The sequence below is a fragment of the Sinocyclocheilus rhinocerous genome, unplaced genomic scaffold, assembly GCF_001515625.1.
Source record: "Sinocyclocheilus rhinocerous isolate Xijiao unplaced genomic scaffold, SAMN03320098_v1.1 scaffold225, whole genome shotgun sequence".
NCBI classification, from domain to species: domain Eukaryota; kingdom Metazoa; phylum Chordata; class Actinopteri; order Cypriniformes; family Cyprinidae; genus Sinocyclocheilus; species Sinocyclocheilus rhinocerous.
The window spans coordinates 73,648-98,804 of record NW_015630532.1 but is presented as its reverse complement, the minus strand read 5'-3'; the positions used below and the strand labels follow the sequence as shown (position 1 = coordinate 98,804).

The following is a 25,157-nucleotide window of genomic DNA, read 5'->3' as shown; positions in this document are numbered from 1 at the left end:
CTCAGTTAACTGATTGTGAGCCAGCAGTACTGAACACTACTGGTAACGCTAGGGCTCCTTCAACACGCCAGCTTTATGCTGCTCGGTGGAGGATTTTTCTTGTTGGTGTGGGGATCAAGGACTTGACCCAGTTCATTGTACTGTGCCGAAAGTATTGAGTTTTTTTGCAGCATCTTTTAGATGACAACAAGGTGGCTTTTACCTTAAAGGTTTATGTTGCTGCCATATCTACTTATCATGCCCCGGTTGATGGTGCATCCTTGGGGTCTCACAACCTTGTATGTAGTTTTCTGAAGGGAGCAAGACGTATAAAGCCTGTTCGTTCTACTCCCTTTCCTGTTTGGGACTTGCCACTTGTTCTAGAGTTTCTTTGCACACCGCAATTTGAACCATTGGATGTTGTGGATATTAAATGGTTGTCCTTAAAGGTATCTTTCCTGTTAGCCATTGCTTCTGCTAAACGCGTTTGCGAGCTTCATGCCCTGTCAGTGAGTGTACCGTGCTTACACTGGTTACCAGAGGATTCTGGGGTCTAAGGTCTTGTCGCCACAATTTGTGAATCAGTCTATTAATTTGACTGCTTTTCAACCTCCTCTTTCTCCTTCCGATGCAGGCGGGGGGAGGTCTCATCTTCTCTGTCCTGTAAGAGCTTTGAGGTGCTATGTTAAGTCTACTGCTCCTTTTAGACAGACAGATCAGTTATTTGTCTCTTATGGTGAGGTACACAAGGGTGCCCCCTTGTCTAAGCAAAGATTATCACGTTGGATTGTTGAGGTGATAAAGCTAGCATATAGTAATTCTAACCAGCCTTTATCAGTGGGTGTTACTTGTCACTCTACTAGGGCTGTCTCTTCATCTTGGGCTGCCTTACGGGGCATTTCCTTGGGGGGAGTCTGTGCAGCTGCTACCTGGTCCTCTCCATGTACCTTTGCACGGTTCTACAAGGTAAACGTGGCTGCTTCCCATGATGTGAGTTCTGCAGTCCTTCTGGAAGATCCTTGATGTTTGCAGGTGGGTGGCATTCCTCATGACTGTGTTGGTATGTGTCATCCACTAGTGCTTAGCACCGCCTCTGGCGGTCAGGAGGAATGAAACAGAACGCTAGTTGTTACGTATGTAACTGTGGTTCTGTGAATCCCGGATGACCGCCAGAGTTCCTCATCATTCAGAATGCGCGAGAAAGCATTCCGAGGCTGGGCATCGAGCTGCTGTGGTTTATATCCTCGCATCTCGGTCTACGTCATGACGTGACTTTGTTGTTATTTTTTCTCGGCCTATCTAGCTGATGCAGCGATTATCTACTAGTGCTTAGCACTGCCTCTGGTGGCCATCTGGAATTCACAGAACCACAGTTACATACGTAACTAGCGTTTCTTTTACAACTTTTACAACAGAGCAGAGGGAACAAAAAGAACGCTGGGTGAAGGTACAGGTCAAGAAATTCCAAAAATGCCTAAAAAACTAAAATTACCATGAAGTTACAATGGACTATGACATTTTAGACATGTTTTTGGGATTTAAGTAAGCACAATACTTGAGCGGTACCATAAAAATGCCACATGACTACGATGGTGTAGTTTACTTTTTAAGACACTAACACTGTTTTTATTTATATTTTATTATTTAAATGTTATTTTACTAATATTTCATTATGAATACCATGTTTTATTATACTTTACATTTTATACCTCTTTTAGAGCTGCTTTTGCTTTTGGCAGTGTGCAGTGTTTTTGCAGGTTGAGTTACTTGTATAGCTACCATTTAGTTTAGCTAAATCTAAACACGCATGGTTTAGCTAAACCATGTTTTTTTTTTTTTTACCTAAATTTGAAGAATGAACCTTCATTTGAGACTTTTACTTATAGACATGAGGAAATCTCCAACTTAATATTTAGTAACACACATGCACTTACCTGCCAATGTGTGTGATATGAGTTCTGGCATCAGGTTTCACCTCCACTCCATTTTTGTACCAGATGCCTTTCACATTCTCATCAGAAACTTCACATTTGAACACAGCCTGGTCTTTGGCCTTCACCGTCAGGTCAGCAATGTTTTGATAGACCTCTAGCTGTTTCTCTAAAGGTCAGAGGTCAAAGAGAACACAGTTATCACACATGACCAAAACTAATTATGGATGCTTACCACATTACACCACAAAAGCTATTCTAGCATATGTTATCACTACTAACTAAAGCGCAACTTGGAACTAACATGTTTTTAGATGTAACATCATAGTAACATGGAAAACCTTTGAAGTACCTTGATGTAACATGTAAACACTATAGTTTGTGAATATACCTAGTAAATGTTCTGTACCCATAGTATTGACATCTGATACTGTGCCATTTTTGTAACGGATTTAGGCAAGTTAAAAATTTATAAAATGTTAATAAAAAAAAAAATGCATTTTTTATTTTATTTTTAGAGCTTGACAACCCTGGTCACCATTTGCATTAACATCCTGCCTGTTGTGGTTTACGGAAGAAAGAAATCATATGGTTCTGCAGCAACATGCAGGTGAGTAACAGATTCATGTTTGGGTGAACTATCCCTTTAAGATAATAAAGAGAGGTGGGGTAAAGAAAGGTAACAATCCCACTGATGGGCTGGTAGAGTTACAGTATTACTGAGCAGCTTTTTTTTTTCTTGGCACCTCTTGTACTTGATCAAAAGCCCAGACAAACTGGTAGCAGACATACCTGGGTATCAGTTTGCTTGTAAAGTGCTATACATGCTTCAAGACTCAGAATAGGAGACAGAGGGAGTAGAGACGGTGAGAAAGAGACAGAAGCAAACAATAAAAAGAAATGGGAGAGAAAGGGAATGAGTCATAAATCTTTCTTAGATGCTATTAAAAGAGAGGGATGGAGCAGTGTGTGCCAATGACAGAAAGAGAGAGTGAGGGAGGAACAGACAGAGTCACCTGCCCTGTTAAAATATATGGGTCAGGCGGTCTAACAATAGCTGGCATGTTGGCATTGTGAATGTTAACCTTGTACAAAAGTGTTGGTGGCCATGTTTTCTAAACTGATGAGAGGTGAAGTTTGAATGACTACTTTATGTGCTAACAGTAATATGGCACTCAACAATACTCAATAACAGTACTCAATAGTAACAACCTCTAAAATGTAAAGCTTGATTTATGAGCATTACAGCGTGTTAGTGGGAGCAATTGGAATAAATCAAATGGCTGACATAGTAAAGGACTAACGATTTATATTAAGTTGATAGCTGCTAATCTTTTCTCATTGCTTACATAAGCTTTTACACCGACCCCCAAGCGATGCAACTCTACATCAGATGCCGGTTCATTCTAATCAGTTTAGATTAAAGACACAAAACCACATTATTACCCCTTTACACTTGTAATATTAAAGTCCTACATTGTGGCATTCCAGTACTAGGAACAGTATCTACTTTTGCCTTTCTCTAATCATGAAAGTCATCCACTATTCAAGAGAGGTGCCATAAACCGCCAATGACTTTCTCATTCCATTCTAGGACACTTGTGAGGTGCTAAAAGGTTGCTATGACCTTTTCCAGGCACTGATCATTTACAGCCCAGGGTGATATAGAGCCTTGGCTACAGCTATGGCAGAACCAGCACTCACTCACACACCACCATCTGTCAGTCAGTGTGACTCACCCAACCAGCCAGCCAGCCATGCTAAAAGAAACACATATGCCATCTACTGGACTTCTGTGGAATGCCAGGACTCTGACTCATCCAGGACAGCTTGAGAAATGGTCACCTTTTCTAAACTCTTCTCTTGTGTTGTTTGATATCTTTGGTGTACTGCAGGCTAGTACAGATATAAGCTTTTCATGCTCATTATGGATGCACATTTGTCACTACTAACGGAAGGGAAAAGGAAGTGTGTGCATGTTGACAGATCTACCATTTGACTTGAGCCCCCTCTTCAGACACTTCACACTCAAACTCTACTCGTTCTCCCTTCATAACCATCTGATCCTCTAGGTTACGTACGATCAGAACAGGAGGCTCTGAAGGCAGAGAGCAATAAAAAACAAAAATGCATAAATAATATAGCTAAAAAATATTTAAAATAATATCAAATATTTACTGGTCTATAACATTTAGTCTTTTCTTAGAGATTCCTGTCCGCAAGTTAATTACCTTTAACAAAGAGCTCAGTGACGGTCTTCTCATCTCCAATCATGCACGTATAAGCAGCATCATCTGCCAGAGTGCAGTTGTTGATAGTGAGGAAGCGTTTGTTGCCTACACTCTCAAAGATGTACCTGTGGGAAGATGAGAAATTGTTTAGTAGCAGATCCAGGTTTGTTCTCTAGATGGGGACAAAGCATCACTGTTGGAGATTCTCTTCCAAACATACATTAACAATACATGTCAGAAAATGAACGAAACACTTGTTTAACGTGAAAAACCTTGATATGATGACAATATAATGTAAATAATAGACAATTGTAAACATATGACAAGACTCGATTTAAAAAAATCTTCAGTTCACAAGATGTATTTTTATAAAAGGTTTTTTTTTAACTAAGGTCACTGAAAAATATTATTAGCCATTGAGGATAGTTTTTGTTCTATTGTTATTTGAGTCCTTAAACATCTGACAGCCTCCATCCATTGGCACAGCTGACATCTGAGTTTACAGAGCTGCTATGTATTCTTGGAAAACTGTCCCTGCATATTCATAGTCAACAGGCGGTTTGAGACATCTAACCCCACAGAGACAAGCCTTGAAGTTGCTGATTATGTTTAGGCTACATATTGTCATAAGCATATTGTTGAGTGCCACTCACTTGCTAGGGTTGACAGCGGAGAGCAGGAAGAGCACACCATCCATCCATAAGCACACAGTGTTGCCAGACGTCAAAAAAATAGAGAGTTAATTGTAATCCTTTCCATATACTTACTATTTTGAGAATGCATGCGACTCAAACATGTTTTTTTAACAGTGAAAGGACCTAAGTAAATACCTTCCAGTTGGGTGTATCTCTTGTCCATTTTTTAGCCATTTAACCTCTGCATCTGGATTGGCCACTTCAATTTGCAGTTTGATCTTGTGTCCCTTTTCGACTTGGTAGGCTGGGTCCAGCTTCCTCAGAAATGCTGTGGTTAAAATAAAGATGAAAAGCTAAGTCACCACTATTAGAAACAAATGTGCTGCACATGAGCATGTTAAAAACGTTTGAGGTTTTTTATTGAACAGATCCGTTTTGAAGCAACAAAACTGCTGGGAGTAAGAAAGTATACTTTGTTCTAATCCACTTAATATATCTCACCATCATCATTGCAACTTGACCTATCGCTAACAGTCAAATTAGTAAATGACTTACAGTACCTTGCAAAAGTATTCATACCTCTTCATTTTCTTTAAACATTTTGTTATGTTGCTGACTTATGTTAGACTGCTTTAAATTACCTTTTTTCACATCAATCTACACTATATAATGAAAAACAAAAGAAATTGATTCATACCATTAACTCAGTACTTACTGTAGCTGAAGCACCTTTACAGCCTCACATCTTTTTGGGTATGATGCAACAAGCTTTGCGCCTCTGCATTTGGCAATAATCTGCCGTTCTTCTCCTCACCTCTCAAGCTCTGTCAGGTTGGATGGGGCCAATAGGCATTTTCAGGTTTCTCCAGAAATATTTGATTGGGTTCAAGCCCAGACTCTGGCTGGGCCACTCAAGGACATTCATAGAGTTGTCCATAAGCCACGTTGCTGTGTGCTTAGGGTCATTGTCCTGGAAAGGTGACCCTTCTGCCCAGTCTGAGTTTCTGAATGCTCTGGACTAAGTTTTCATTAGGGCTATCACTATATTTTGCTGTGTAGAGCTTTTCTTCTACTATGGTAAGTCCCTCAGTCCCTGCTGATGAAAAACAGGCTGCTACCAGCACACTTTACTGTTGGGATGCTACTGTGCAGGTGATGAGCAGTGCCTGGTTTCCTACATACATGATGCTTGGAACTGAGGTTCATCAGGTTAATCAGACCAGAAAATCTTGTTTCTCACAGTCAGAGAGTCCTTTAGGTGGTTTTTGCTAATTCCAAGTGGGTTTTCATGTGTGAAATGAGTGGATTGAGTCTTGCCACACTGCCATAAAACCCAGATCGGCGGAGTGTTGCAGTGCTATCTGTCCTTCTGTAAGTTTCTCCCATCTCCATACAGTATATGGAGCTCAACTAGAGTTACCATCAACGTCAACACGCTAACCAAGACCTTTCTCCATCGATTGCTCAGTTTGGCTAGGAGGCCAGCTCAAGGAAGAGTCCTGGTTGTTCCAAACTTATTCCATTAAGGATAACGGAGACTACATGCATCTGTGAACCTTTAATGCAGTAGATTTTTTTTCTGAACTCTTTCCCAGATTCGTGTCTTGACAGAGTCCTGTCTCTGCACTCTACAGGCAGTAGTGCACTCTTCTTTTTTTCTTCTTTTTTTTGATATGCATTTTCAGCTGTTAGACCTTTTGATGAGGGGTGTGTGCCTTCCCAGATCATACTCATTCAATTGAATTTGCCACAGGTTAACTCCTGAAGTGTAGTAACGTACAAGCGATATGAATGCTCCAGAGCTAAATTTCAAGTGTACCAGAAATACTTATGCAATGTAATTGTTTGTTTTTTTATTTTTAATACAATTTTTATAAAGTTGTCACGGTGTGTATTTTTGCTTTGTTATTGTGGTGTATGTGAAAACAAGTAATTTAAAGCAGTTTAACATAAGGCAGCAACATAGCAGAAACAAGACAAAAAATTAAGGGGTATGAATACTTTCACAAGGCACTGTATATATGTCACTTATGTGGCCTGTACAGTTAACAAAGTTCAACAAGGTTACAAACCTGCACTTTTCTTCTCTTCTTTTTTCATTTTTTTGAGTCTCTTAAGCATCCCCCGCAGGTCTGTGATTCCATACTGGAAGGCAATCTTTTCATACTCTGATGGTGGAGCTTTCTGGAGGATTTCCCATACGTCTACCTCAGGCTCTGTGCTCACATGAACAGCTCTGCGGACCCACAACAGTGGATAGACATTGATCAGAACAGGTCAATCAAGTCCAAACATCTTATAACTTCACAATGTTTTGATATTGTTTTTAAACATTTGTTAAAGGAATAGTTCCCCCCAAAATGAGAATTCTGTCATTATTTACTCAGCCTGATGTTGTGTCAAACCTGTAGGCTACTACAAAAAAGAAGATGATTGAAAATGTGTTTCATCCATACAATGCAGTGGGGTCCAAAACAGCAATAGACCCCATTGACTTTCACTGTATGGATAAAAACAGTTGAAACATTTTTCCAAATATCTTTTTGTTCTACAGAAGAAGAAAAATCATACACTCTCTCAGAAAAAAAGGTACAAAAGCTGTCACTGGGGCAGTACCTTTTCAAAAGACACACATTTGTACCGAAAGAGTCCATATTAGTACCTTAAAGGTACATATTATTACCTAAAGTGTACATATTAGTACCTAAAAGGTACAAAAGTGTACCTTTTGAAAAGGTACCGCCCCAGTGACAGCTTTTGTACCTTTTTTTCTGAGAGTGCAGGTTTGGAACAACAAAGGGGTGAGTAAATGATGACAGGCATTAAGCAGGTTAGGTACATTATTCATTCAAACTTTTTTTTATTAAAGTATAGAAATGCAATTTACCGTGGCTAATAAATGGGATAAATGTTAATGAATGTTATTCAATAGATTTTTTATTCTGTATGTTTTTTTTTTTAATTCTTACCGTGGGCCAGTTTTTAAGAAACTTCTGTGCTTATGTAGAGGCAGAACCCAAGCGTCAAGCATGGTAAGACAAACCACAGCAGATTATTGCACATTATCAAGTTCTCAGATCATATAGCAATGCATTGTTAAACCATCAAGACCATTTTACAATTCATATTTTATAAAGGCACTTAAAGCATGCAGAGTCATTGTGGCCTATAGAAACTTCCTCCTTATTTAACTGTTTTATCTTCATGTGCCTTTTGTGTTTACTAAACTCGAAGAGTTAGAAACTATTTGCGTGAACGTACAGTGTTTACTGACATAACCAATTTGCTATGCTGTCGTGTCAAAGTCAGTAAATGTGGGATGAATGCGTAGAATGTGAAATGGCGTAGGAATCGTAAGAGTTCTAGGTTTATTAATGTGATTAATTAGGAGTGTATGAGTAATGATGAAGGAGTTTGCTAAAAATAATTCAAACGTGACTCTGTCTATCCAGTTCTAAGTGGGTGTGCAGTCTGCGGAGTGGAAAAACCTAGAAGGACTAAAGTTGGCAATGAGTGGCTGATTAGGAGAGAGAATAATCAAGGTATCACACACACACACTCGGCAATACAACACTCAACATTCCTTCATGCACACGCAGTCAGATCAGTGTGACTCACTTACTCTCTGAACATGGGAGTGGAACAGCCACAGAGGAGAAAAACGGGGAAAAAATTATGCATAGATGAGCCTTAGAAGTAAAAAATCATTGTGTAGTTCAAATGCAAAAAAATGACTAAATAAAGCTTACATTTTAGTATTTGAAAGATATTTAATTAACTCATTCACACCATATGAGTTCAAACAGCTGAGAACACTTTAAAAAATCTTGGATTCAAAATAAATTTTAGGTATCAATCAAAAAAAAAAAAAGAAACATATGATTTTGTTAGATTCAACCAAAGTCACTTTAAGGCATCTAAATATATCTAAAGTCTTTGATTAAACTATTCAAAGGTCACTAATCAAAAATTTGTGATACTGAGCATGTAAACTCCTCTGTACAAATGTTAAGTGTTATTGCTTCCACTGAAGAACTAAATGTACTTGCTCAGAATCATGTTAGCTTGAGTGCTGAATTATTTCAGTGCAACTTTTGATTTACATTGTTCACTTAAAATATTGCATTTTCAGTCTCAGATTTTAAACCCAACTTTTAAAGTAGGCAATGGATGTATCTGATGAATTAGATCTCTAAAGACTCACCTCTTTTTCAGTAAAGCACTGAAGTCCAGTTCTCCTGAGTCTTCACCTGCATCTGTGCTACTGTAGGAGAGCAAGGAATCACGGACCACAAAACATGAGCACACAGAACTATGTTACATTCTCACCTCATTGTAAGGTACATTTTCAAACTAGGTAAAACAGCTTCTGTAACACTAAAATGCAGTCATTTATTAAAAACGGAAATGTATTATTTTGTAAAAGAACAGAATATCAATTATGTTGGTATTATCATATGGAATGGATGAACACTATACTGTTCAAAAGTTTTGGGATCGGTAAGATTTTTAAATGTTTTTGAAAGAAGTCTCTTATGCTCTCCAAGGCTACATTTGTTTGATCAATAATTACAGTAAGAACAGTAATATTATTAAATAGTATTAGTAAAATAACTGATTAATATACTTTAACATTTATTCCTGTAATGGCAAAGCTGAATTTTCAGCAGCCATTACGCCAGTCTTCAGTGTCGATTGATGTTGATTTTGTACTCAAGAAGCATCTATTATTATTAATTAATTTTTTATTATATTGTAAATGCATCTTTACTGAATAAATATATGTATTTCTTTTAAACAACAACAAAAAAAGTTTAAAAGATCTTTTTGACCTCAAACTTTTGAATGGTAGTGTATACTGACACATAAGAACATATAGGACAGGTGTGTAGATGCACAAACAATGCATGCGCATTATACAGACAGCATTACTGAGGCAATAGAAACTGGAACAGAGCTGCTCTATACTGTTTTTGAACACACATTGTTGGAGGATGTCAAAGACGAGGGTTAAAAACACAGAAATGCTGATGTACAGAAGAAATCCATAGCAGACGCCCGCTATGATCACACATCACTGTATACATGTCAAAGACCTAGGCAGCTATATAGTTATTATAAGGCAACAATATTATAACAAGTGATCATCTCGATCCTTCTTTCATCATCTTGAGTCTTCTTTCTGATCTGTGAAGCTAGTAGTATTTTAAGGATTTGTATGTATGACCCATGATGAGCTTTCTTTAAGGAACGTCTTAAAGACATGAAGAGGAGCAACAAAAGAGACACGTCACTCAAAGTTTGCGCAGCTAGTTCCACTGATTTTGACAAGGTGTCAGCCAAAGTTAAGAAGTGCATCAAGAGATTTCTGTTATTACGTTTCAAATAACCAGAATGAAAGTATTTCAAACTGATGAAACTGGTGGCAGCGTTATTAGTGTGATCCTCTAATTTGCTCGCTCCTAATCAGTGTCTGCACTTGAAAAGATCAGTGAACAGGGAAATCATATTCACTTTAAGGCCCCCTGCCTCAGATACGCCAGTAATGAGTGTTGGGAAATTGCCCTTCTCACAAAAACAGAGAAAAGTGTGAGAAGAGACAGAAGAAGAGAACAGAAAGGAAATGAGAGTTTGCAAAGATCCTTGGCGAGTGAGTCATAAAGCATCAGCAATGACTAATATCACTCTCCTTAGATGTTGGCAGACAAAGGGGGAAGATTGAAAAGGACAGAAAGAAAAGGGCAAGCTATAACAGATGACTGACAGAGGGACACGGATGGACACTGTAGGACTCAATGAACTCTTTGATGACAAAGCAGAGGGTTTGGTTGGGTAAAGACAATGACTGTGCGAATACAGTATATCCCCAGCTGCTGCAGCAAACCCCTATAGCTACCTGCCAGGTTCTCCCATCTTCTTCTTACCACCTGCACTGGTGCTCCTGGGTAATCAGCAGTTCCAAAAAGGGTTAATGCAATATAAATACAAAATGTTAAATCCCAAATATGGACTCAAATGCTATCTTTACATTAAAACAAACCACATAAAGAAGCGCTAGGATCTACGCACACAAAATCATGTCATCAAACCCCACAACATTCTAGAAAGCAAACAAACCAACACTTTAATATGCTGCGAAATGGCATGATACTGCTGGCCTGCATGAGTAATCATCTTTTTCAAATTTTATGATGCAGTTGTTAAAATTAATTATTTGTAGTTAATTAAAAACAAAGACAAATACTCACGTGCGTCTAAATGCAGTGCGAATATCAAACCCATCTGTTGTACGTGCCTCTGGAGTAGAACGTACACAGTGAAAAGCACACATTACCAATTAATTTGGTACTGTTATCAATTAAGACTTATTCATTCCTTGTTGATATTTATTAAGCTTGCATATAGTTATTTTTATTACCATGTACTACCAGGTCAAAATTGCAGCTGTCAAACTTGTCTCTAGAGGAGACCTCACAACGATAAGCTCCAGCAAAGTTGGCTTTAGCTGCAATGATATGCATCTCGAAGGTGTACACCTGAATAGAAAAGGTTCCTTTTGCTTACTTTTGACTTTCAAGCGTTTCTAAACATATTGATATAGTATACTACATAACTGTTTGGTATTGACCACTGTCAGACCTTAGAGTTGCGGTCATAGTGCTCTTTGAGTTGCAGGTGCTTTCCTGACTTGCTGGCCAGATCCATCCACTTTCCTTTGAACCATTTTACTGTGGGCTTCTTCAGCAGAGATTCACCACACACCCGAGCAACAAAAGTAATGTTCTCACCTACATTGGGAAACAGATTGGAAGAAAAATTATATTTCATATGTACTACCCATTTCTTCGTGACCAGAGGCTCTGTTACTCACCTACATTTACCTCCCCACTTTGAGGCTTTTCAGTGAAGAGACCAGTAAGGTCCTGCCTTGTGTCAGGCTGATGACTCTCAAGCAGACCTTGAAGAACAAACAGAACAATAGGTTTGTTATCCAGTCAATTTTAATATTTTTAAATGTGTAATGAAATTAATTTGCATATTGAAATATGTCCGTGTGCTTTTGTATTCACCTTCAGTTGCTGAGCCATCTGACACGGTTCCACTGGTGTCCGAGGCTGAGCTTCCAGTAGGTGCTGGTGGAGCCTTTTTAGGTTCTTCAGGCTTAGGTTCTGCAACGGCAGGGTCTGGGGATACAGCTTTTTGTGCTTCCTTCACTGCAACAGTGAAAAAATCCTTAAAATGCCATTCTGGCAGATGAAAACAAGTGATATTCACCCATCTGGGTCATAGAAGTGTTTACTTCTTTTACTTCTTTACTTACTTCCATCACTAATTTATAATTCATCATTCCTGCATCTATAAAAGGAATTACATATCACAAAAAAGGTCAGAGCAAGATGCTAATTCTTCAGCTCATGGGGCTCTTGAGTACAGCGTTTTAAACTTAAAGCCAGATTCTGTGAGGCAAAAAATCAGAGGCTAAAAACATTTTACACATGCCCTCAAAATGCACTATACCTGTCTATTAATGAACATGCTTTTACGTGCAAAGTTTTGTTCTCATGGGCCCTTTTAGCTTTGATATCACTCTCTTCAGGATTCCAATGGCCACACAAATTAGGACAGAGTCTTGCTTTTCATCTTCCGCTGTGTCTGGATATTTGATAAATGGCTCTAAGGAGCTGACTAATAACCACTGACTGAAACAACACTGGTAGAGACTTAAAACTCCTTTTAGTCTCAATATATCCAGATAAAGCACAGCATTAATGGAGGATATGAAACATTGGCCATACTGTATACCATGTGACAAGTGTGCTAAAAATTGGCACTAATACAAGGATATAATAATTCAACAAGGATAATTCTGTTGCTTTTCCCCTGATGATTATAGCTTCAAATTAAATCTGTTTGTAATGAAAGATTGAAAGATTTATTAGGCTAGCTATTCCTCCAGTATTTAATTGAACCCATAAATATATTTTGTCCATGCACAATGCCTAACAGGATCACAAGCTCCATGAATGGGCACTGAAGGGCATAAGTGTTTGAAGTGAAGAACAGCTATAAGAGTTCTGGTGAGTTTCCCAAATTCCATAGAAGGCTGGGAAATTCTTAAAATGGTGACAACATGCTCAGAAAAGGTGCTTTAAAAAACAATCAGTTGCAACTTTAGAGAAAAGTGAATTGGAAAGGAGAATTGGTTGTGGTGCTCTGTGACTGGTTTACAAATAATCCAAAGGTGGGCTAAAAGTGAGTTAAATACAGGAAGATGTGAGTCACCATCCAAACATCACCCACCTTCTGATTCTTTTATCTTTAATTCAAATTTGACCTTTGACACCCCAGCAATAACAGCATATCCCACTGCATCCTCCTGAACTATATTGTTTATGGTGAGAGAGTGCATATTGCCCTCCGCTGAGATGGTGTATTTGTAACTGGATGCAATGTCCTTGGAGTCTCGCTGCCATCTCACTTTTACATCAGTCTTCTCAGTCTCTGCTTCAAATATGACCGTTGCCCCAATCTCAGCCGTCTGAGTCTTTGGTTTCTTGGTGAAAGCTGAGACTGAAGGAGTGAGGAACGCAGGGTAGGTCAGAAGGAAAGGATGCATTTCCAAAATCTCGACATCAAGCTCTTATCTCTGAAAATGTCCTGCCCTGACCCCTTTTCCTCTCTAGTCTCTCCGATATCACATAATTTCAATGTGCCTGAAGACTATGGCCTTATGCTGAGATGTCGTTTAAAAATACAAGAAAACATGTACACTTAAGTCACCCTAAAATAAAAGCAAGAATTATAAGACAAGTCTAATTTATATTTACAATATATAATTTTGCCCACCAAACTTAGCAAAGTTATTACATAATTGGTCAGGATTAAAAATCGAAGACAAATTCCACTCGTATTGTTTTTGTCATTGTGCTTTTTTTTAGCAATGTGCTATCTACATTCCAAACTATAAATGTAATTCTAAACTAAATGGATTTGTAGCGGTCTTATTTTTATGTCCAGTGAAAAAAACTAAAACACATGATGTATTTAGTTTATTGCATGCCTTGAATTCTTACATGCTTATTCATTGTTCTTTCTTTCACTTTGAGTTACACATCTTCAGTCACATCAGTGCAAATGGTTTGAGCATAAAACAAGCCAACCCTCTGGGTTTAAAAATAGAATGCATGTGCTCCCCACGTTGACACAGCCCCAGGTAGCTGCTAGATGGATCAGCTAGGATCTATTTCTGTTGTTTATCAAGGACTGATCCCTCTCTTGCCATTTCAAAACCACTGGTATCCACATTATCTTTGTTCCAGTGCTGCCATCTGGATGGTTGGGAGCAGTGATAATAAACTAATGATGTCTCTGTGGTAAATATGTTTTGAACTATAATGTATGGTAAGCACGAAACATGTTCATTTGAAATGGAAGGGAAACTATTTCATGAAGGTAACATTTATCATGAAGCTTATACTAGATGCTGATGGTTGCCCCTCAAACAAAGCCTGGGTGTGTCACTTAAAAGCCTTCAAAAGAAAATCTGTTCAGTCATGATAAACTATTATTAAGATCATATTGCTGTGGAGAAGTCAAGAGTAGTGCTTCTCACCCTTTTGGTCTCCTTTAACTTTGTCCAAGACAATATTCGACCTTCTTATCTTAGCTTTACCTCTGGTATTTGTTGTTTAAAAAGTATGTCAGTTTAATATTGTACATATTTTTTATCATTTCAATTAAGATTATAACTACATACATTTTAAGACTTATTTGGGCCTCCCTGGAAGTATTCCGAGGACCCCATTTGGCCCTGGCCCCTGGAAGAGAGCCACTCATCTAGAACCTTTGAATTATGCTGAAGAGATTAAAAAGGGAGGAGAAAGTGTCTGCAGATGGATTTTAGGGCTACCACAACTCCATTGCTTAATGCTAAAAAGTAATGCAACAGCATTGTTAGAATGCTGTAGGTCTTAGCGAATATCACCACAGTAGGCTGTCAAAACAGGTGCTATCACATTATGACAATCCTTTAATTCCCGTTTAGGCAGTGTTATTCTGTGCACTTTTGGAAAAAAAAGTCCTTTAATCCACTGCCATTATTCTATCACTTTTGCTTAGATAGGCCATCAAATGGTGTTTTGGTTTAAAAGAAGGTAGTTTATAATATATATATATATATATATTTTTTTATTTTGCCAAGAAGAAGAACGTCAAGAAAGGTGCACACTACATTCACATGCTTTGAATGCTTTCTATACGTACAGTAGGCTTAAAAAACAGCAGCTGCAGCATGCAGTACTTTTAAAAAGAACATTGTGGTAATATTATGAAACTGCTCATCAAATCAACTGACATTGCCCAATATATGTTGTTCAAATTACTACAGATGAATTGTTCACATGATACAGAACAACAATTCACATAATCAAGAAGAACATAATCACAGAAAACCCAGCACACATCGGGTCAAAATTCAGGTAACATTTCCTCAACCAACAACTCAAAACAACACCGGTTAAAAGTCTCCTGACTGACAAAAATGTGTTATTTATTCAAATGTGCTATTTGTCAAAGAATTATGAACAAAATAAACACGGGCATACCTGTTTTTTTAGTTGGCTCTGGCATCCTGGTTGAGTGTCCCTACAGGGTTCCAACAAACAGGCATTGTGGACTCAAACACCAACACTTCTCTTTTAATAGATACCCCCGCCCCACACCCCCCAAATGTCACACAGTACATGCCCCAAACCATCCTTTCCACCCCTTCACCCATGACCTATGATTGAGCCCACCTTCCATCACCTCCATTGGATGACAGAACTAAAGAATCTAAAGGTGGATGGAGGATAAGGAAACAGGGACCGGATGGGTTAAATTTAGAGTCTGACTGTAGCAAAGAATCTTCAGATGTTCCCTCCCAATCATACTGCTTTTTTGTTTATTTGTAATATTTTTAGTATTCTTGAACAACCTCTAACCTTCAGGAAGCCACAGCTTTTACATCTGTAGTTTTGTATTCCGCTTTATATTTTATATGCTTGTCAGCAAATAAAGAATAGGTTTAGGATGTGTGCCTATACTTTCTTAATATAGCCTACATAAGGTAAAGTACGCATTTAGTTGCCTGAATTTAATTGTATCAATTTCCATCTAGAATTAAACAAAGAGATGCTTTATACTAGAGGGTGTGTTATTGCTAATGAAAATATGCTGTATAAAAAGCCCCAAGAAAATCTTATATTGGACAAATAGGCCCAAAGAGATTGACAGTTATGAAAAAAGTGTCATTCTGTGAGTTGAGTTCATCCTTACAGTCAATTCTGGCTCTGAGGGGTCTTTTGTTTCAAACTCTCATGAAAAGCATCAAATCATTTTTAAATCAAACGAACTTTTTAAAAACTTCACCTTTTACCTTTTAATAAAACATGAATGGACTAACATTTTGTGTCTTTTTCAATATCTTCTGAAGGTTGTTTTATGGGGAATTAATATACATAACTTTGAGACTGCTTTCACTTTCTCTCATAGGCCTACTTATGTCCAGTGTCCACCTTTTGACCCTGAGACATAAAGGACACAACTGAACATCAACAACCACTAGCTTTTGATTTATGTATCTTGCCTTGACCTTACCTTTAAAAGCTCAGCCCTGTCCTTTAACTGAATAGGCCTATTGTAATACACAAATATTGTGTCTTGACAGAACCCTATTCACCTACTTCTTTTAAATACATTGCAGGATATGCTGATGATTTCATTACTTTAGCCGAAATGACAGTTCCTTGGTGTCCTTTTGAAACTTTTGGCACTTTCAAAAGTCATATTCTATTAAATAACTGTTTATCAATTCCATGCACAACTGTCCGCGAATTTGATGTGTTGGATAGCATAGCCTACTCTTTTGACCACTGTCACACAGGTCTGTCAGCGCCTTGTCATTCCAGCATCAGACGGTCACATAGCTGTTGCATACTGACAACTGCATGGAAGGGTTCATTCAGATGGAGATAGACATGAAGGAAAGTTATCTGCAGTTGTTGTAATGACAATATATTCGCCTTGGGCCCTGCAGCTTTCGTCTAATCTAGGTGTGAATCCAGAAGGATCTGCCACAGCTGAACCACGGTGAACTGGAATTACTATCAACCACTGTGACATGCTGTGAGTGCGATTTAAGTGTTTCATTGTAAAACGAGTAACAGTTGGACTAATTGGACAACCAAAAAATGCTTTTTATGTACGCACATCACGTGTTTGACAGAGAGGTGTATGATGATGAGATCTCGAACACGATCAACACAAATAAATCAAGCATGCACACAGACTATGTGAGTCACTCTCGTACGTTCCATTGGTATTCTGTGAGGGGAGGTCTGTGTCGTCTGGCCTTCAACAGCTACGAGTAATCTGCGCCCTTGTCAAAGAGGTTAGGGTCTGTAGTCTGTCTGGAGTCACAGTCCTAAAATAAGAGCTGGCTGACAGGATCCTTGACCTATAGCAAAAACGAATGCCATGAAATCGCGCGTGGCAACTTTCAGTATACTAGTGTGATTTCGTAGGCTACAACAACAAAGAAAGAAAGAACAAAACAAACAATAATCTTGCTGGCAATTGTTTTCTTAGAAATTCACAAACTAATAATAATTCACAAGCTAATAATGTTCATAATAAAGAAATATAGGCTACTGACACTGTTTTCCCCATTTTTTTTATTATTGTGATTTTAAACCAGGCATATTTCTTTTCTAATAAGATGTTATAAGCAGACAGGTTACACGTAAATGGAAAAAAATAATAATTCTATTAACTGGCTTGTGATTTTGTAAGACTTCTCTGTTTAAATGGGATAGTTCACCCAAAATGACATTACTGTCGTCATTCAATCAACCTTCTGAGGTTGTACTTGGATTCCCCCTAGTGGTCTGTATTTACAGATTTCAACACACACACACACACACAAGCAACGAAAATATGACAGTTTAATCTAATAATTTATGACAATATGGAAATAAATTGAAAACTAGAAGGTCTGCAAACCCACAGTGTTTAAAGCTGTTTGTCATCTACGTTAGGCCTATATATCTTTGTAATGAAAAATCTCAATGTAAGCTTATACTAAATGTTTAAAATTGTAATGGAAATGTTTAATGTAAGCAATGAATTACTTTAATCATTAAAATTGCTCAGTATTATCAAACGGGTATTATACAAGTAATTATTGTTGGCATGTGACTTTTATTTTGGAACGAAGGGAGCTTTAAAATTTGTCCGGAAGTACTATTCGCGTAATCGGTGTAGAAGGACATCGGATCCGTATGTGATAAGACCATACAGTCTATGGATAAGACACGCAAGAGAGCCGTGTAAATGATCTAGCGATCCGTCAAACATCATTGCTTTTGTGCATGTCCTGTGTTTCATTGTGATTTCCTATCAGGTTTTCCGGACACGTTATTGTTGCATCAGGTAGTGGAAAATGGCAAGCACAGGAGATATAGGTAAATTTCTCTATTTACTTATTTTTACTTCATTTGCGATGTAACAGTCATTATGTACGCTGTAGAACATTAACGCGTGTTTCTCCTGTAGAGGCCTATTTTAAGTTATTCATTAATGCAGGTCCTATTTAAACCTGCAGCTGTTACAGGATGTTTTCCACTATTTATTCTATTGAGGTACCGCTCGTAACATAAACATGTAATGTTATATATGGCAACATGCCTGAGTCTCTCCTATTCACGTGTGACTGTCATATTGTTATATTAGCTACATTGTTTTGACAGATAAGCTGAAATCAGACAGCCGAAGTAACACATACTGTAAGGAGTTAAATAATTTCATATAGGAATGGGAATTGAATGGAATTTACCTATTTCGGTTTCCTTAACGTTTATATTATACTGGTAGTATTTGTTGGTCTTTTAGGGAACGCAATACAGTCTGTTGCAAGATGGTAAGATCATTATCAGATTAAAACAGAACAGATAACATCAAATAATGTTTTACACACACACACACACACACACACACACACACACAGAGGTATATATAATTATGTGCTGTATAATAATAATATGCTGTTCAGTAAATGAGTCAGATGTATTCAGCCTTGACTGATTCATAATTGGTTTTGATTTAATGAAAAACAGGTTCATAACAGGTTTCATTTTCTTTTTCAGAATTTTGTCATGCATTTTTAATATGTTTTTAATAGCATGTTAATGCGTTAATAGGTGTTTTTTTTAAATGTTATTATAGTATTTATTCATATTTCAAATAGTTTTTTTTAAATGTTGTTTATTGTAGTTTAAGTTTTAGTGGTTTTGTTATGTGCTTTCCTCATTTTAATTCATTTTCTAAATATTTTTATTTGTAAAAAATTGTGTATATTTCTATTTCAGTTTTAGTCATTTAAGTACTTTAAACTTTTTTTTATTTCAGTTACCTAATATTTATATCTTATTTTATTTCAGCTTTATTTCAATTAACAAAAAAATTTTTTTTTAATAGTTTTAGTTAACGGCAACAATTTTAATGGCCCTTCACAAGTTTATTTGTGCTCCAAATATGTTCCATCTGTTTGAGTCTGCCTTAAAATATTGTATTGCTCTCTCTGTCTTTTTTGACTCAAACAATTATTAAATTAATTGACATTATGAAAGTTGTGAGTGTATTGTTTCACAATTGTGTGTTAGCTGATTATTACAGCTTATGTTTCAGAGGAATGAGGTTAGAGACAGGATTACAGGTGTCATCACAGTCATTACCCACGGGCCCTTAGCTCATTTCTAATGTCTGCTCGTCTATGTGTTTATGTGTGTCTATGCCCTTTTGTTTTCCCAGCCTTTGATTATGGCTTCTTACTGCGCATAAGTGAGGAAGCTCGCAGGGTTGAGGCTCTGAATGAGTACTTGAGCAGTCGCAGTTACCTGGCTGGCTACGGGCCTTCGCAGGCGGATGCAGAAGCCTTTGCGCTTCTAAGCGGGCCCCCACCTGAGCGGCATGTCCACGCCCTGCGCTGGTACAAACACATAGCCGCCCTGAAGCCCCAAACGAATGACCAGACCCCAGAATGCAGCAGTGAGTAGACAGAACTCCCCCTGTCGTAGTCAGGGTGCATGAACGTAGATTGTAGCTGAATTGTACTTTGAGTTATTGGTGTTTCTGTGCTGAGGACATTTGCAGTATGTGTCGCATGAGTTTGAGGATGTGGGTAGTTTGATGTGTTAGTTAGTATACATGAGCTGAGGCTTTGACGGGAATCTGACAAGAAATGTACAGTCAAAACAAGACGATCACTTGTCAGGTTTGTTCTGAACGGGACTGGAAGTTTAAAGCTGTTTGTCATCTACGTTAGGCCTATATATCTTTGTAATGAAAAATCTCAATGTAAGCTTATACTAAATGTTTAAAATTGTAATGGAAATGTTTAATGTAAGCAATGAATTACTTTAATCATTAAAATTGCTCAGTATTATCAAACGGGTATTATACAAGTAATTATTGTTGGCATGTGACTTTTATTTTGGAACGAAGGGAGCTTTAAAATTTGTCCGGAAGTACTATTCGCGTAATCGGTGTAGAAGGACATCGGATCCGTATGTGATAAGACCATACAGTCTATGGATAAGACACGCAAGAGAGCCGTGTAAATGATCTAGCGATCCGTCAAACATCATTGCTTTTGTGCATGTCCTGTGTTTCATTGTGATTTCCTATCAGGTTTTCCGGACACGTTATTGTTGCATCAGGTAGTGGAAAATGGCAAGCACAGGAGATATAGGTAAATTTCTCTATTTACTTATTTTTACTTCATTTGCGATGTAACAGTCATTATGTACGCTGTAGAACATTAACGCGTGTTTCTCCTGTAGAGGCCTATTTTAAGTTATTCATTAATGCAGGTCCTATTTAAACCTGCAGCTGTTACAGGATGTTTTCCACTATTTATTCTATTGAGGTACCGCTCGTAACATAAACATGTAATGTTATATATGGCAACATGCCTGAGTCTCTCCTATTCACGTGTGACTGTCATATTGTTATATTAGCTACATTGTTTTGACAGATAAGCTGAAATCAGACAGCCGAAGTAACACATACTGTAAGGAGTTAAATAATTTCATATAGGAATGGGAATTGAATGGAATTTACCTATTTCGGTTTCCTTAACGTTTATATTATACTGGTAGTATTTGTTGGTCTTTTAGGGAACGCAATACAGTCTGTTGCAAGATGGTAAGATCATTATCAGATTAAAACAGAACAGATAACATCAAATAATGTTTTACACACACACACACACACACACACACACACACACACACAGAGGTATATATAATTATGTGCTGTATAATAATAATATGCTGTTCAGTAAATGAGTCAGATGTATTCAGCCTTGACTGATTCATAATTGGTTTTGATTTAATGAAAAACAGGTTCATAACAGGTTTCATTTTCTTTTTCAGAATTTTGTCATGCATTTTTAATATGTTTTTAATAGCATGTTAATGCGTTAATAGGTGTTTTTTTTAAATGTTATTATAGTATTTATTCATATTTCAAATAGTTTTTTTTAAATGTTGTTTATTGTAGTTTAAGTTTTAGTGGTTTTGTTATGTGCTTTCCTCATTTTAATTCATTTTCTAAATATTTTTATTTGTAAAAAATTGTGTATATTTCTATTTCAGTTTTAGTCATTTAAGTACTTTAAACTTTTTTTTATTTCAGTTACCTAATATTTATATCTTATTTTATTTCAGCTTTATTTCAATTAACAAAAAAATTTTTTTTTAATAGTTTTAGTTAACGGCAACAATTTTAATGGCCCTTCACAAGTTTATTTGTGCTCCAAATATGTTCCATCTGTTTGAGTCTGCCTTAAAATATTGTATTGCTCTCTCTGTCTTTTTTGACTCAAACAATTATTAAATTAATTGACATTATGAAAGTTGTGAGTGTATTGTTTCACAATTGTGTGTTAGCTGATTATTACAGCTTATGTTTCAGAGGAATGAGGTTAGAGACAGGATTACAGGTGTCATCACAGTCATTACCCACGGGCCCTTAGCTCATTTCTAATGTCTGCTCGTCTATGTGTTTATGTGTGTCTATGCCCTTTTGTTTTCCCAGCCTTTGATTATGGCTTCTTACTGCGCATAAGTGAGGAAGCTCGCAGGGTTGAGGCTCTGAATGAGTACTTGAGCAGTCGCAGTTACCTGGCTGGCTACGGGCCTTCGCAGGCGGATGCAGAAGCCTTTGCGCTTCTAAGCGGGCCCCCACCTGAGCGGCATGTCCACGCCCTGCGCTGGTACAAACACATAGCCGCCCTGAAGCCCCAAACGAATGACCAGACCCCAGAATGCAGCAGTGAGTAGACAGAACTCCCCCTGTCGTAGTCAGGGTGCATGAACGTAGATTGTAGCTGAATTGTACTTTGAGTTATTGGTGTTTCTGTGCTGAGGACATTTGCAGTATGTGTCGCATGAGTTTGAGGATGTGGGTAGTTTGATGTGTTAGTTAGTATACATGAGCTGAGGCTTTGACGGGAATCTGACAAGAAATGTACAGTCAAAACAAGACGATCACTTCTCAGGTTTGTTCTGAACGGGACTGGAATGGGTTGAGTTATAGTTGACTGTGGTGTTTGTGGTTTTAAACAATTCTTTCATTGGACGCAATGTTCAGTGGCTTGTTTGCACATTGTTTGTTTCACTTTCACACTGTGTATGTGTTACTTTCATTTACACATCTTTTATGTTTTCTATGAGGAAAAAAAAAAAAACTCTTATAATTGTGCAGCAGGTGTGCACGAACAACTATTTCCCGTAATGCACCTGTTGTTCAGTTTAGGGGTTGAATATTATAAATTAATCTGTAAAGGTGACTCATTTTTAAACTAGACAAAGTCATTTGGGTTAAAAAAAAGTGTCTCTTGTTTTTCAGCAAAGGGAAAGCGGGTGCAGCCACCATGGTCTCTGCCAGAAGGCACAGACGTTTCAAAGCTGCGTCTTTACAACAGTCTCACACGGACCAAGGTACAGTATGAAAGATAAACAACATGGCCTAATGTGTGGGTGACATGCAGAAAATGACTAGACTAAATCCACAACTTTCTATACGTTATATTACTGTAGTATTGGTAGCCGAAAACATAATCAAATTAGTCCAAGTATTTTAAAAAATCTACAATATCAACATGTTTTTTACATTTACATTTAGTCATTTAGCAGACGTTTTTTTTCCAAAGCGTAAGTTTTTAAGAAATAATTTCATTCAGCGGGCATGCACATAATTCATCGAACGTGACAGTGAAGTAATTTATAATGTTTCAGATTTAAATTACAGTTACAGATTTAAATTTCTAATTCAAATAAATTCAGTTCTTTTGAACTTTCTATTAATCAAAAACAAGGTTTCCACAAAAATATCAACATTTGATAATAATAAGAAATGTTTCTTGAGCATAAAATAAAACCAAATCAGCATATTAGAATTATTTCTGAAGGATCATGTGACGCTGAAAACTGAAATAATGGCTGCTGGAAATTCAGCTTTGCTATTAGAAGAATAAATCACATTTGAACACATATTCAAATATAAATATTTGTTTTATATAAATATTGTTTTTAATTGTAAAAAACATTTCACAGTATTACTGTTTTTACTGTATTTTGGATCAAATAAACTCAGTCTTAGTGAGCACTTGTGACACTGAAAAATGGAATAATGTTTGCCATCACAGGAATAAATTACATTTTAAAACAGATTCAGATATAAAGTTATTTTCAAATGATAATGTCACTGTGTTTTTTTTTTTACTGTATTTACTGAATTATCAAATCATTTCAGACTTCTTTCATAAACTTAAAAAATGGATGCTGTTTTATGATAATAAACTGTTAAAATCGTTCATATCTGTCTTGTTTTGTGCATTATAGGAGGTGTTTGTTCCACAGAAGGGCAACAGGGTTTTGTGGTACTGCTGCGGCCCCACAGTGTATGATGCTTCTCACATGGGTCATGCCAGGTGACATATTCCCCATCCATTCATAGTGTTTGTTTGTTTTCAGTGTTCCCCAGCTGTTGAAAGCAGCACAGTAGACACAGCACAACAGTCAATGAAAAGGCTGAAGCAGACATTCAGCTTTCAATCCAGGGTCAGAATTGGTTAGTTGTGAATGTGAGGCTGTAAATCAAATCTCAAAGAACTATTGTGTTTGAATATGGTTCAATGAACATAGGCAAAAAGAGAAAATATAAACATCTTCCATCCAAGGCTCACACAGCGTTTATGATGTATCAGTTCTCTGTATTTCATGAGGATTCAATCAATGCCTTTGTTCTTTCAGGTCCTACATTTCTTTTGACATACTGCGGAGAATACTGAAGGATTATTTCAAATACGATGTCTTCTACTGTATGAACATCACAGATATTGATGACAAAGTAAGAGCAGTGTTTGCGCAGAGTCTGAATGTAGTTGACCTTATTCTATATAACCTAATACCTCATGCTTTTGGTCAAATGAAACTGCTGCTTTAATTCTGAAGGCCACATGTGATACAGTGTTCTCAAGATCCAATCATCAGTGTGACCTCTTCATTTCAGATCATCAAAAGAGCCCGACAGAACTACCTGATGGAGCAGTACAGAGAGAAGAAGCCCAGTCCCTCTCAGATACTGCAGGATGTGTTAACGGCACGAACGGTGAGGGTATCACTCATACAGTGGACATTTCGGTCCAAATGAATCCTGTTATCATCTAAGCAGACTTGTGGGGTTTAAAGCCTGTATGAGTTTCCTTTTCTGTGGGAAAATGTTTTTTTTAGCATTTGCATGTTTCAGACACTGAGAGTACCAATTTAAAGACACCATAAAATCAAGATTAACACATTTTATGCAGTTTTACAGTTATAAATGATTTATTCTTGCACATCATTGTTATTAAAAAAAAAAATAGGGCTGTCAACGTTAACGCATGCAATTCATTTTACAATCCTTAACGCATTAAAATAATTTAACGCAATCAAAGCACAATTTCTATTCTAACCCTTTAACCCAATTTTGCTTCTCTGCTTGCGATCAGATCATTTTAAGCCGCTAAACTCCGGGAAAGTTTTCAGTCCAATGATCCAGTAAGCGAATGCATTCAAACAATCCGTCCAAAACAGCGCTAATATAAAGGAAACCAGGCTGATTACATCAGAGATTGCAGAGAGAACAGAGACTCGCGTTGCGTTTTCAGTGAATTATTCATTCCAGTGTGTTTCGCTTTAAAACACGAGCTCTGTCATATTCTGTGATTGTCTCTGAAGAGCGCGAGCCCTCACATGCCACACTGTGTGAAGTACAGACTGAACGGATTGTCAACACAT

The 25,157-nt window shown here is 37.3% G+C and overlaps 2 protein-coding genes across 5 annotated transcripts in view; one reads left to right on the top strand and one right to left on the bottom strand.

Moving 5' to 3' along the window:
* The window catches only part of LOC107740474 (myosin-binding protein C, cardiac-type-like), a 31,949-nt gene extending 18,556 nt beyond the window's left edge, over nt 1-13,393 (bottom strand). Inside the window, exons 1-15 of the mRNA XM_016552932.1 lie at nt 13,078-13,393; nt 11,847-11,990; nt 11,648-11,734; nt 11,416-11,564; nt 11,195-11,312; nt 11,025-11,073; nt 8,981-9,040; nt 8,399-8,401; nt 6,849-7,012; nt 4,972-5,104; nt 4,795-4,797; nt 4,142-4,266; nt 3,903-4,008; nt 2,252-2,262; nt 1,914-2,079 (exon numbers count right to left, since the gene is read on the bottom strand). Coding sequence (XP_016408418.1) covers nt 1,914-2,079; nt 2,252-2,262; nt 3,903-4,008; nt 4,142-4,266; nt 4,795-4,797; nt 4,972-5,104; nt 6,849-7,012; nt 8,399-8,401; nt 8,981-9,040; nt 11,025-11,073; nt 11,195-11,312; nt 11,416-11,564; nt 11,648-11,734; nt 11,847-11,990; nt 13,078-13,393 — 1,634 coding nt within the window. The remainder of the gene's footprint in view (nt 1-1,913; nt 2,080-2,251; nt 2,263-3,902; nt 4,009-4,141; nt 4,267-4,794; nt 4,798-4,971; nt 5,105-6,848; nt 7,013-8,398; nt 8,402-8,980; nt 9,041-11,024; nt 11,074-11,194; nt 11,313-11,415; nt 11,565-11,647; nt 11,735-11,846; nt 11,991-13,077) is intronic.
* A 4,727-nt stretch (nt 13,394-18,120) lies between these two features.
* Nucleotides 18,121-25,157, top strand: part of LOC107740410 (cysteine--tRNA ligase, cytoplasmic-like) — a 19,437-nt gene continuing 12,400 nt past the window's right edge. The window contains exons 1-6 of one of the 4 annotated variants that reach the window (XM_016552826.1): nt 18,121-18,278; nt 19,624-19,860; nt 22,726-22,817; nt 23,721-23,809; nt 24,132-24,228; nt 24,391-24,489. In XM_016552826.1, the coding sequence (XP_016408312.1) occupies nt 18,257-18,278; nt 19,624-19,860; nt 22,726-22,817; nt 23,721-23,809; nt 24,132-24,228; nt 24,391-24,489 (636 nt within the window). In that variant the 5' untranslated portion in view covers nt 18,121-18,256. Of the gene's footprint in view, nt 18,279-19,623; nt 19,861-20,439; nt 20,564-21,912; nt 22,150-22,725; nt 22,818-23,720; nt 23,810-24,131; nt 24,229-24,390; nt 24,490-25,157 lie in introns of those variants that run through there. The other 3 variants (XM_016552825.1, XM_016552828.1, XM_016552827.1) reach the window with 3 other exon arrangements.